This window comes from Aythya ferina (assembly GCF_964211825.1).
Source record: "Aythya ferina genome assembly, chromosome: 7".
Taxonomy (NCBI): domain Eukaryota; kingdom Metazoa; phylum Chordata; class Aves; order Anseriformes; family Anatidae; genus Aythya; species Aythya ferina.
Window position 1 is genome coordinate 19,227,133 of NC_140302.1, and position 12,942 is coordinate 19,240,074.

General features: G+C 42.9%; 2 protein-coding genes across 4 annotated transcripts in view; one reads left to right on the forward strand and one right to left on the reverse strand.

Moving 5' to 3' along the window:
- The window catches only part of ARHGAP22 (Rho GTPase activating protein 22), a 151,633-nt gene extending 145,622 nt beyond the window's left edge, over nucleotides 1–6,011 (reverse strand). For 2 of the 3 annotated variants that reach the window (XM_084526119.1, XM_084526116.1), the window contains exon 1: nucleotides 5,919–6,011. In XM_084526119.1, the coding sequence (XP_084382245.1) occupies nucleotides 5,919–5,952 (34 nt within the window). In that variant the 5' untranslated portion in view covers nucleotides 5,953–6,011. Of the gene's footprint in view, nucleotides 1–127; nucleotides 222–5,918 lie in introns of those variants that run through there. The other variant, XM_084526120.1, reaches the window with a different exon arrangement.
- Nucleotides 6,012–10,842: 4,831 nt separating this feature from the next.
- The window catches only part of WDFY4 (WDFY family member 4), a 143,236-nt gene continuing 141,136 nt past the window's right edge, over nucleotides 10,843–12,942 (forward strand). Inside the window, exon 1 of the mRNA XM_084526105.1 lies at nucleotides 10,843–11,089. The gene's annotated coding sequence lies outside the window, so the exon portion shown is untranslated. The remainder of the gene's footprint in view (nucleotides 11,090–12,942) is intronic.

Below are 12,942 nucleotides of genomic sequence, written 5' to 3' on the forward strand. Positions count from 1 at the left end.
GAGACTCACACCACAAACAGGGCTTGCCCCACAGTGCCTCAGAGGCTCCTCACACAAGTTCACAAACCACAAGCCATAAACTAAATTGGTTTTACTAGCATTTCACTCTAGCCTTTTACCCACATACCTTTCTAGAACACAGCTCCTGAAATTGCCTCTTCTGTCTCAAAGAAACCCTATTTCTAGGAAGGGATATAGTGAGCCTCCTCCTTGCAGCTGGGCTTCCCCAGTGTAATGTTGACCCTGCCATGCCAGCTGCAGCTAGTGACTCTGATTGCTCCACACCATGGGGGCTGGTGTGCTCCCACCTGTGTTGGTGGGCTCTCAGGGGCTCGAAATTTCTGGAGGAGTTCACAGCTCCAGGGCTACTGACTTTGGTTGCAAGAGTACAAGGCTGGGTGTTATTGTTTGCCTGGTAAGATGGAGGTGCCAAGGTGCAGGCCACCCACATGCTTTGGAATAGCTGTGTGCAACATCAGCCCCTCAAACCAGAGCTGCATCATCAGGGCTGCAGAGCCCTCAGAGTTCCTCTCCACAGAGCTAAGAGGCTGCAGGTGCAAAGCTGTGGTTTGTGAAGGGGACCAGGTGTCTGTGAGAGTTCCCCTTTTCTGCCTCACACTAGCCAGAGAAACAAGCTTTTCATGCAGCATGATTTTGAAGAGGGTACAGCCTGAGGAGCCTGCACTGGGCAGTCCTTGAGATCTAGGGCCTGCCCAAGCAGTGTGGTGCTGGTCCCTGCTAAAAGAAGTCACTGATAGGCAGGAGTTGAGAGCAAAGATGCCCCCAGTTTGCCCTGTATGCCCGAGGAAAATAGCAATGTGACAATTAACTGCTGTGCACAGGGCAGCAGGAATGCCTTCTGTAGAGGACTCAGAAAAAAGCCAGAGGGTTGATCCCTCAGTAACCAGAGAAGCCAGATTGCACTTTAGACTGTTTGGCTGCCTCTGGGATATTATGAACTCCATTTACTTCACAGTTCCTAATGTCTTCTCTCTTCCATATCCCCCTTTTTTTCCCCCCATAAACTAATTTTCACACTTTTTCTTCTCCTTTGTGTTGAAATCTCATTTAATCGCTATTTTTTGTTCCCTTGTTAGGCCTCATCTCAGCTTTTCCTGTTGCAGACAGTCTTGCTATCGGCACCTGCTACTGGGCCTGTGTGGTTGCTTCTTAGATGCGGCCCAGCCCCTGGGACCTGAACAATGTCAATGGTACTGAAAAATTAACTAGCTTAGCCAAATATGACTCTGAATAAGCAGCATCTTCTAACAGAGTCAGAGGTCACCTTCACTGGTATAAAAATGCCCTATTCGTTTTCCAGAGATGTTGCACATCAACGTTCATTCCTAAGCCTGGCAAACTCAGGCTAGATGAGACCTTCTGAAAGCCATGACTGGTTGATAGCTTTCTGCTGTTGTTAAGGCTTCTTGAAGAAGTGATTAATAGCAATTTCATTTAGACAGGAAATCTTTAAAGGGATGACCCCAATCGCTCCATATTTCTGGTACAGAAATAAGTTACTACTAGCAAACCCCACAATTTCATACCAGTACATTCATCCTATTGTCCTCCACCTGCTCAAGAACTAAGGTTGCAGGGTTGCATTCAGATATCTAAGCCCTTAGCTGGTGAGTTCTTACAGTCAGATGTGTTCTGGTGACACAGAATGGCCAGTTAAAAGCTGCTGAACAAGGAGGAAGGATAATTCAGTATTCTTTCACACTACACTAAACTTCAGGAAACTTGTTTCAAGTCCTAGCTTTGCCTTGGAGCTTTCCCTAATCCACAGAATGTAAATGTTAACTGTGAAACGTAGCATATGCAAAGGCAAATCCATTATGAATTGTGAAGTTCTATGAAATGGTAGTGAAGTGTTGGCCTCAAGTAATGGATTGAAATAAAATTATCAGTTCTGAATAGGCGTGTTGTGACTGACAATTTTGGAGATGTCTACATTAGCAAATAGTGCAGATCCTTAGGAGTGCATTTGTTAGACAGTTAATGACATGTAACTAATATCCTTACTACATATGAATTTTAAGGGGCTCTGTTTTGCACCAGTACTATTTTGGTCCTATACAGGATCATCCCCAACAACACATTACATTCCTATATCCCTTAACTTTCTGGCTAACTTGAACATGTGTGTGCATTTACAAGATCATCAATGTGTCTTTTGCATAGTCATTTGGGCATTTTCTTTCAGAACATATATTTCTGTTGAGTATTATATGAGAGTTTTCTCTGGATACACAGATATGGTTATCTTTCCTCTATCCTGCCTCCAATTTTCTTTGAGCTTATAGGAGTCAACTGTATTTTGACTTGTCTTTTCTCCTTTCAAGTCTGTCTGGATTTAGCCAACCAGATCACAAATTGTTAGGATGGAGACTGAACAATCATGTATCCTTAGTGCCGTAAGAAATCAGTTTAAGTATAGTGTATCTGTGCTCCAGAAATCAAAGAAACAGCACTTTCATTAAAAATACAATGACACCATTGCAAAAGCACTGAATATTAAAGCATAGCTGTCCTCACTGCAAGCACATGAAGCTTACATTGTACATGTGCACACTCCCAGAGGGGTATAATAATACTTTACCCTCTAAAGTTCCTCCTGCCAAGATTACTATACATCATTCTTAGAAATGTTTTAAGTATGCTAAAGCCCACTTTTCATTAAAATTGAATTATGATGAGTTTCAGAAAAGAAAAAAAAAAAAAGAAAAAAAAAAAAAAACAAGAAAGAGGGGAATAATGCAATTTTACGACAGGCATGTTGAAGGATACCTGAGGAAAAAACAGCCTGCCTGCAGCAGGCTAGCTAGCTAAAATGTTTCCCATCATCTTTTCCAGTCTCTAAGTTTTAATTAAACAGTAAAAAAAAAAAAAAAAAAAAAAAAAAAAAAAAAAAAGTAATTCTTATGACTGTGAATAAAATTTTCAACATACTGTAACATATGCGTGAATGTGCAGCCAAACAGAAATAATAGATCAGAGAAGTGCAGACAATTCCTTAATGTCAGACACCCACTAGTACAAAGTCCTAGTAAGAAGAGAAGGTTACATGTAGTTCTTCATGCCTATATAACTGAGACAGACTGTGCTGAAGACAGGAATACGGTAAAGAATCTATCATGTCAGCAGTTCTTTTGCGATAGAGAGCAATACCTTCATAACACTTATTAAAAAACAAATGTGCAAACTTGTAGCCAGTCCAGCTTCTATTGCCAAGCACACTTAAAAGCAACTGGTCAGATACAGTCTAAGAATTTCTCAGAAAAGCAGCAAATGTTTTGCTTCATTTTTTCATACCTTAAGGGCAATGAAACAAAAATGCATTCCTTGAGACTGAAGGATGGAGTCTGAAAACTGCTTTCCCTGCTCTCCATACTTAAAGTTCTCTTGCCTCCACTTTGGAAGACAGCATTTTTATGCCCCATCACAGTAAGTGACAGGAAAGAATGTGAGAATAGGAGATGTTTTCCATTGCAGTCACTTATTTCAGAATTCTGGAGTCCGCCAACTGCTGTACATAAAACACTGTAGATGAAAAAATAATGTAAAATCCATTCAGGCCTAACCAGGATGAATGATTTTCCAGAAGGCCCATTTAGGCACATTAAGATTTCCAGTCTGTGAGATTTTACACCTTACTAGGCATTATGAAAACAATGTACCTCTTAAATGAATGTGTCTGAGTTACAGATGCGAGCTTGCTGATGAAATGGCAAGGACTACATTACACTGACAGTTACCTCTCGTAAGGCCAGTTATCTTTGTTCTCTACCATACCTATCACGGATATTGAGAGCTACACCTCAGATGTCAGACTCAACACTCTGAAAAGCCTTAATGTCTTTAAACCCAGGACCTATGTGAACAGATGCAGGGAGCCTGAAGCAAAGAGCAGCACATACAGACAAGGTAGCTTGAGTAATTCAACTACAATAAATCTACAGTAAATACAAGAACATCTCTGGGTTCCACTTTATTACTGCCTCCCATCACACTCCAGTGAACCCAGAGTCTGTAGCCAGAGCATTCTTTTTGATCCCTTCTCATCTGCTCAGAGAAGTCATGCTGCCAACAACTATGTCCTCAGTAGCAGAGCTAACAGCCTGCCCTGAAGTCAACAAAGCTCATGCAGCAGCTTGTGGATTTCCAGACCTTGTTGATGCTCACCATCAGCTAAAGATTTGTGCAGCCCTTCTCAATACGTTGCTTGCTCACCTTTTACTATCTGAACCTTCATTAACAACCCCAGCAGAGAGGTCAGGGAGCAAGAACAACCATTTTATATTCACTTCAGTCTTGCAAGGTGGGACGCTTACCTTCAAAGAAACATTCAGCCATCTTCAGCACTGCCTGTTTGCAGCTCCTATGAATGACAGCTATAGAAGAGCCTTGCAGGATTAGGCCCAGTCTGGTAACTAATATTTTGCCAAGGCATTACAAAAGTAGGAAAATTCCTTACGTTTCAAAAGGCATCAAGACAGCTCTTTCCATGAGCTCTAAATTCACTCAGAAATAAACCTACCACTGCACAGTTAACAAACCAAACTCAGATCAAACCCTGAGAGAATGACATATATTGCTATAAATTGAAATTGAATCACAGAAGTACACTACAGTTTGTCTTCTGAGCATCAGTAACCCACAGGGATCGAGGATATGCCTCATAACTAGACTTCAATATATATTTATATTCTCTTCTAGATGAAAAAAGTGGTAGTACAGCATATAGTTGTGAAAGCCTGTTTCCTTCCTCTGCCACAGATTTCCTGTACCACTTTAGTCACATCAATTAGCTTGTGTCTCATCAGAGCTACAATAACCCACAGGAATGCTAGATAATAAATGTATTAAAACACTTAAATAAGATCAGGCACCCCTTAGAAGGGGAATGGCAAAGAGGCAGCATCTACAAAAGATGTGCTGAACTTCTACAAAATTGTGCAAGTAAAATACAAGTACCTATGAATTAGTGTGGATGAGATTGCATATATACAACCCAAATAGCAGAAAGCTTCTTTTTTTTTTTTTTTTTTTCTTTTTCCTAAGATACTGCTACTTAATGGACTGTTGGCATTTTAAGGACTGTTCAGAGCAAAACATTGCTTTTAGATAGATATGTATGACCCAAAGTGACATGTATCTGGTATTATCTGTCTCAGAATCACAGCAGTTAGAACCAGTGACGCTTTTCTATTTTATAACGCTGGCATGGCAGAGGAAAAACCTAATCTTTACATACGCTTCTGTGTCTGCTTTTGCTCCTAAGTGACATTAATCTGTTTCTGATGGGCGGGAAGATATCCTCCCGAGACTGCCATTAGGCTGTGAATGGCAATGATGCTCAACAAATGCCATGTCAAGAGAGGAGCTGGAGCAGCAGCAGGAGATCACCCAACGCAGCCCCTGCCACAGCATCTCCTCCAGGCGAGCCGTGCCCAGCCCTTGCCGATCGCTTTACGAGCAGGGCTGCAGGACTGCTCTAAGCAGCTGTTGCAGACCCAGAGCAGGTTTTCCTCCCTTCCTTCCTTTGTCCTCGCCAGCAGCTCCCACCAAGTGACTTTCCCCAGCGCCTGCATCCCGGCCCGGAGGGGCAGCGCGCTCCAGCAGCCCGCTGCTGCGAGGTGCCGCAGGTGAGCCTGCCACACCTGCCGCCAGCCGCCAGCAGGAATTTCGGCATGACAAGCGCAGCATTAGCAACCCCCACAGGGGTGCAGAGACTCCACCGAGTCCCAGGTCGGAATCCAGCGCTTCAATCCCCCCCGGCACCGCAGACCACCGCGGGGCCAGCCCCCTCCCTCCCACCCACCGCTTATTGCCCGGAGCCTCTGCCGCCGCCGCTCCCTCCCCTCGCCCTCCCGGGGAAGTTTCCCGGTGTGGCCCGGCGCCCCCCGAGGACTCACCTCGCCGGGCCTGCCGGATCCGGGGGCTCAGCATGCTCCTTCCCTGCCGGCAGCCTCGCCTCGCCTCGCCTCAGCGGGCGGCCCCGGGCCCGGCCGCCGCCCTCCGCCACCTCGCTCAGCTCCCAGCTCTGGCTCGGGGGCGACGCTTCACGTGGGGCTAAATAAACCGTCATGCATTATTTATCCGGCCTCGAATTAATTCCCGTCCGATCTCAGCGCTGAGTGCCTAAGTAATTACTGCCGATAAATCACTAGCACGCAGACACGAGGGCTGGACCCGGCTCCTTCTGCTAATTGGCCGTGCATCGGTGTTATTAATATGCCTCTTCCAGGGAGCAGCGTGGATCCCGCATCCCCCCTCAGCATCTTCCTCCTGTCGCGTTCGACAGACGCTTCAACTCGCCAAGGACGGAGAGCTGAATCTCTCCCAGCTCGAGCTGGGGGGAAAAAAGGGCACAAAGCACACGCCGAGGAGCTTGTGCATGTGCTAAGGTTGTGCACTGAAGGAAACACAAAGTGTGCTGGGCCACAGGGCAGTGGCATGCAGGGAGCACCCAGGGGCTGCAGCCCTTCTGGGAAGGGAATCCAGCGAGCACCAGGGAGATGGGAGAAATGACAACGGTTACTGCAGCGCAGAACAACAGCTCTTCTCTGCACTGACAGTCTGGTGGGATGAGCACAGGGGAATGCCAGCACTCCATCCTAGCACCAGTCGTTTCTATTTGCACTCCTTGCTAAGCTCTCCTTCGCCCCATCCTGGGAAGGAGCAAGTCAGCAGTGGGGAGAGTAAAGGACAGTTGACAAAATAGTTAGATACTAGCAATTAGTATCTATAAACTACAAATAGTTGGATGAAAATCAAATCCAATTGACACATTCTGCCCCTGCTTGTAGGGCTCAAGGGCTGCTCGTAGCATGAGTCCTTTCCTCACCATCCCTATCTCTTGCCTAGCAGGTCCTTTTGCAACACAGTAAAGTGGGTAAACATCTCCCTGGCAAAGTGCATGCTCTGCAACATCACCCTGCAGGTTTACATTGCTGAGTTGCATTGACAACAAGCACCTGAGATTGGCAGCTTCTTTCTTTGCCAAGAAGATGCATCATATTTTGGATCTTGAACACTGGCCATGAAGTTGTATCTCCAGCAGTGGAAGAGGCTCTCTGGTCCTCCACAGAAATTATACTTAGTGTGCAAGGCTGGAACAATGGCAAAGATGCTTTGGACCTTTACCTGCTTTAGCTGCCAGTAGAACCAGCTGCTTAGAAGTGATCATAAATCTGTTGAGCTCACAATGGCTGCCTCAGATTTACGCACCTGTAAATGAGGCTGAAAGTGGGATCTGTTTTGAATATGCAGGCTCCTGCAGTTATCTCCCCACTAATTATCTATATTAGCTGGGCTTCAGCATGGTGAGAAGCAGCTAACTGGTGATCCTTTGGCCAACATGCTTAGCAAATACCCTGACACCAGCAGGGGTAACCAGCAATAGCAAGAGCTGAGGGAAGTTATGCTTCCGACTTCCTATCCAGTGCCTGGATTAAAAAGTCATTCTTCCTAACAGTCCAGGAGACCTCTTTCTTTCTTGATATTTTCAGCTTTTCTTGTCCAATTTGATGTTGTTTAGATTGCATCATTTTGCACTTTGAGCAGGAAATCAAAAGGTGTGTACAGTAACACATAACAAGAAATAAAGTTAACTGAACTTCTAACCTCACGGGAAACTGGTGACACTTCTTCCTGCTAAGTCACTTATCATGAGAGCTTGATTTCATCTCTGGGGAAGGATATTATATATAAATAATTGATTATCATGTTCATGGGTGAAATGGAAACACTCAAATAAATAACAGCCATGTTCAGCCCTAGATACTAGCTTTGAAGTCTTTTTGGTTAATTGAAAACAAAGTACTTAGTGTAAACAGAAGCATTCCATTTGATCCTGTTTGAAATGTTTTGCTTTGACATCAAGATTATCAGCCCTTCTTAAAGCAATTTTCAAATCAAACAATTTAAATCTTTTTTTAGAAGTCAAAAAATTCCTATTTTTTCCACAGATCAATCGTAAGAAATTCATATCTGAGTCTCCCAGATGTACTTTTATGGGAAAATAAACTGTCAGGGGAAAACAACAACAACAACAACAACAACAAAAACTATTAAAAATTGCCAGCTAGGAGAGAAAAAAAATCATCTCAGCACTGAAGGCTGCAGTGCTTTTGGTCTGACAATTTAAAGTACTTCCTGAAAGAAAAACTGAGAATAGGTCCAACTGAAAGGTAACCTAGCAAGTGTCATGGGTGAACCAGAGCCTATGGGAATGTTTAACCATTGAAGACTGTATACCAAGCTACCTACACTGAGCAGGATAGCTGGGGCAAGAGATCTCAATGGTTTGTACCTTAAGTCGCTCACAAGTTTCAGAGCGTCTTTCCATCCTACAGGCAGTTTCTTGGGATGCGCGTCCCTAGGCTGCACCACCTCCACTGAACCACACCTCAAAGGACCCCTGCCCTTGAAGTATGGCTGGGGATGTCCTGGCTCTGCCTCAAGTGCTGCTTCATCTGCAACCCAGGTCACCTCTTCACCTGTGCCTGCCCCACACCACGGCCAGATGCTCCTTCCACATATATACCTGACAATATGACTTCTTAACAAATATACATACACCCTTCTATATAAAAAGCAACTCTGTAGAAGGCCATGCAGTAGGGGGAAAAAATAAACTTCAGTAACAGCTGATTTGGCTTATTCTCTCTGTATTAAGCTGTTTCATTGCTAAATGGAAACTGAGAAAAATGGAAATACAGCTTTATGACATAAGCTCTCCCCTCCTATTTGGTGTGGGTATCTTTGAATAGAGTTTAAGAATATCCTGATCAGAGAATTTGAACAGAGATACCAGAAAATGCAGCTGTGTGGTCTCCCCAGCTTAAGGATACCTAAAGTCACATGCCGAACCTCAGTGTAAATCTTTGTACTAGTAATTCTAAACAACATACATCTGTTGCTTCAGAAAGTCCCTAGCAGTCTGGGGCTTATCCTGTTCTAGAGCTAGGTCAAAGATGAACCAGTTCCCCAGGCTTCTTAAAAAGACCAGTGAAGCTATGTGGTTGTAGACAATAAGACCACTGTGACTGATCTGAGGCAAGAGGGTCCTTCCTGATGGCTTGAGATAACAACATTTATGTGTGTACCTATTACTGGAAATCACTGGTCTAGATACAGATTGTGTGTCACAGAGCAGTAACCATCTACAGGGTGAGAAAATAGGAATTGGCTGACTAACCAAGGACTAGAGAACTGTTATTATCTGCTTCTTGTGTGAATCTAAAAATAAATGTGTTCCTTAATTATCTGTCACCTCTTTGGAATGTGGAAAAAACATTCTGTATGTCACAAGTGTTTACCATTGATTGTTAAGCACATAATGATATCAAATGGTATGGCCTAGGGGTTAGAAAACTTGAGTAGAGTGTGGAGGTGAAGCCTACAGACTTAATGCTGACTCATTTCCCTTGGTCACACGAAAGACACTGAGCCCCAGGCCCTATCCACCTCCATGCAGTGTTTTGAGACCTGGGATTGGCAAACATTATCTAAATCCAGTGGATGATAATGTTAGTAAGTTATTGCAGTGGGGACACTCATAGAAGATATGATTCATCTGCTGGCGCCAGGGCTGATGGCTAGAGGCTATGAAACATGTCGGGTACTTGCGACGGAAGAGTGCGTGGGCCAGTGAAGTTGCTGAATCTGTGTGGGGGGCATTGAATGGATCTCTATTTCCCCAGGCTGCATGTGCAGCATGCTGTCACCCACCAATTACTGCATGGCATATCCTTCTTTCCTCCTCCTCATCTTCTGCTACCATATGCAGGCCAAGGACTTGTTGTAACTAGCTGATTGATACATTCTCTTTACTCATCAGCAAGATGGGTCTGGATCAAAGCCCAAGATCTAATCACCCTGGACTTTGGCACCATTGAAAACCAGATCCAGTTTGTTTAGATTGCAACTTCATTTGGTTAGAATTTGTTCTCTTACTGTATAAAATGAAGTTGATGGAAAAGGATCCAAAGAAGAAAGGACTTTGGTATGCATTTTCAGATCAATAATTGCAGCAGCATTGCCTTTGCAAGACAAGCTGGAATAAATATGTGTATAGGAACTGTGGAAATTCTCTTGCTAAAAAAGATTGAGCAGTAAATAGATATCGTTTGAAGTATCTAATGACCAGAAGAAATTTCAATTTGATATGACCTTTGCTTCCAGGCTAAGTGATCAAAACCTCTTGAGGATGCTGCCATCTGGTTTTCCAGGTGAAAAGCATTGCCAGTCTTTCAGCTGTCAGTAATCAGCATTTTTATTGGCACTCTTAGAAGACACAGCAAGAAATATGTGGACCTTTAAAAATGACCTCTAGTACTAGGTAAGTGGATAATGCATGATGGAGGATGCTGTGTTGATGCTCTAGATCTGCTCTGGAAACAACTGAAAGCTTGAAGGGTATTTTTGTGGTGGGGGGGGAAAAAGTCAACAGTTCAGAAAAAACTTCAGGGATTATCTGTAACTAAAACATAAATGGAGCAATTTCTTTAGGTTTGGGTTATTTTATTTACTTATTTATTTATTTTAAGTAAGCCTAATGGCATCTTGGGTCTCCCAGAGGTAATATTTTTCAGATGAGGCAATGAACGTGCCAAACACTTCTAGGCTACTAAGAGAGGGCAGAATTATGATCTTACAGAAATACAATCAGAAACATGGGACAAAGTGGAAACTATAAACAAGAATAACTTTAAATGTTTTGCAGAGTGAAGCTAGGCAATTTTTGGGTATCTTTAACAATCTTTTGCAGTCAGTGTTCCTTCCTATCTAGTCTCATTTCACAAGTAGGTCAAGAACATTCATCTTTCATTTCAGGCTGTACGAGCTTCTCCAGAGAGCAGCAGCTACTGCCTGAGAGAAGGCTGTAATACAGCTGTCATAAACCTGAGTATGGGAAGAAACTAAACAAGCAGCCATAATGCTGATGGCCAAAGATGGCTTCAATTTTTCCTCTTTCTGCGGTGATGAACATGCTGAATGCTTATATCCCTACAAGACCTCTTCTGCTACTGTAGCAAATACCTGAAAACCAGTTGACTTAATTTGAAAGTGTGCCCCTCAGGTAGGAGTATTAGGTATTTTGCTTAAGTGACCTGCAAACACAGTTAGAGAATTGTGTTATTCTTCATGGTAGATAAAGAAAACCTGAATTTGTATTTTCTTTCCCTCTTTTTTGTTTACTGCTGACAAACACCAAAGATGTTGATGTGCCCTTTTTCTGGTCTTGCTATAAGCATAATGGTCTCTGACCATATTGAGGGGGTGTAATATACTAAGGAGAAGGAAAATCTTTAACAGAAATTTCTGACTTCCGATAAGTCATTATACAATAAAAGAAATAACAAAAGAAAGTCTAGACAGTTCTGAATTATGTGAAAAAGATTTCCAACTCTGTTTTGTGATGTACCTTCATATGTTGGAGGCAGACAAGACAGATTATTAATATAAAAGCAATATATAAAGTCAATACAATAATATAAACAACAATAATATAAACAACACAAATACAATAAAAACTTCTGAGCAAGTGCTACTCAGATTGTTGGAGAGCCAGGGTACGCTACCTACAAGGAAGAAAATGTTGAAGCTTGCTTAATCTGGCAGAGAGACTAATGGGGGATCTAGTATCAGTCCACAACAAGTTAAATGTTTTTTTCAAAGACCATGTAACTCAAAGCTTCTTGGTAGTGGCAGATAATAAAACGGAAAGCAATGTCTGCCTGGTTTTATCTTAGGAATTCAGTTTGGAGACTAAGAAAACTTTTTCACCAGGACAATGGTGAAATACTGGGATGGATACAAAGAAAGCAGGTATTCAGAGGCTTTTAAGGTGGCTAGGCTAGTTTTGGTAGTAGGCCTGTTCCAACCAGAAGGCTGGCCTAGATAACCTCCAGAGCTTCCTTTTCTCCCCCATTTTTGTGAGCCTGTCTGAAAGATGGTTTTTGCTGCTATACCTGTTGGTCTAGCAAAATGCTACTTCTCTCTCGAACCCTTGCTTCACTGACACCCTCATATCATCACAGGTCTAGCAGACCTGCTACTGCAATCACATCTGTCAGATCAGGTAAATAGCAGCTGAGGTTCTTCCCCACATCATTACCTCTTTCAAATAGATGAGTCTTTTCTTGGAATTTCTCTATGAAATTAATTCTGAATTTCCCTAAACTTAAGTGTTTTGCTATACTGGAATCAGGAAATTAAGTTTAGCATGAAGTATGGGATTAGCGTAACAGAAACCATAAGAGACTACTCACTTGTCCTACATCAAAATACATGCTTAACTGACCTGCTGGATCAGAAATTATTGGAGTAAATCATATTGTTTGGATTTTGTATTATGTAAGCAAAGCATAGAGCCTCAAACTTCATAGTGAAAGGAAGCTGTATGTCTAAGTCCTAGGTAGCTCTGCTGTCTAGCCCAGGTCTCTAATTCTAATTGTATTGTCTATACAGCCAGGCCTCCAGTTGTATCTTGACATCAGCCTGCTCTCACTCAAATCTAAGAAAATTTGTTGGAATTGCTCTGACAGTCCCAGACATGTCTGGAGAGGTTACTGTATTTTTTTTTCTCACTCACCTGTTCCTCTACGTGTCGAGATTTTCCCTGCACACTTGAGATCAGTGACAGGAATACACTCGTTAGTCAGGAGCTGCAGAACCTCATGAATCAGCTGCATTAAAAAGCAGAAACATGGGCAGTCACTTATATTTGTAGGCCTAAGAGAAATGAGGTCCTTTATTCAGAGAGGAAATACAGAAATGCATTATTTAAATGTTAAATGCTATTGTTGCAGAATGGATTATTTCTTTTAGTGGCAAGAGCCAAAGAGCAGTGCATGCATATTTTAGACACTGGGGACTGAGGCTGGCATCTTCAGAAATATGTCTCTGCCTGCTGTCTCAGGAAAAACTGTA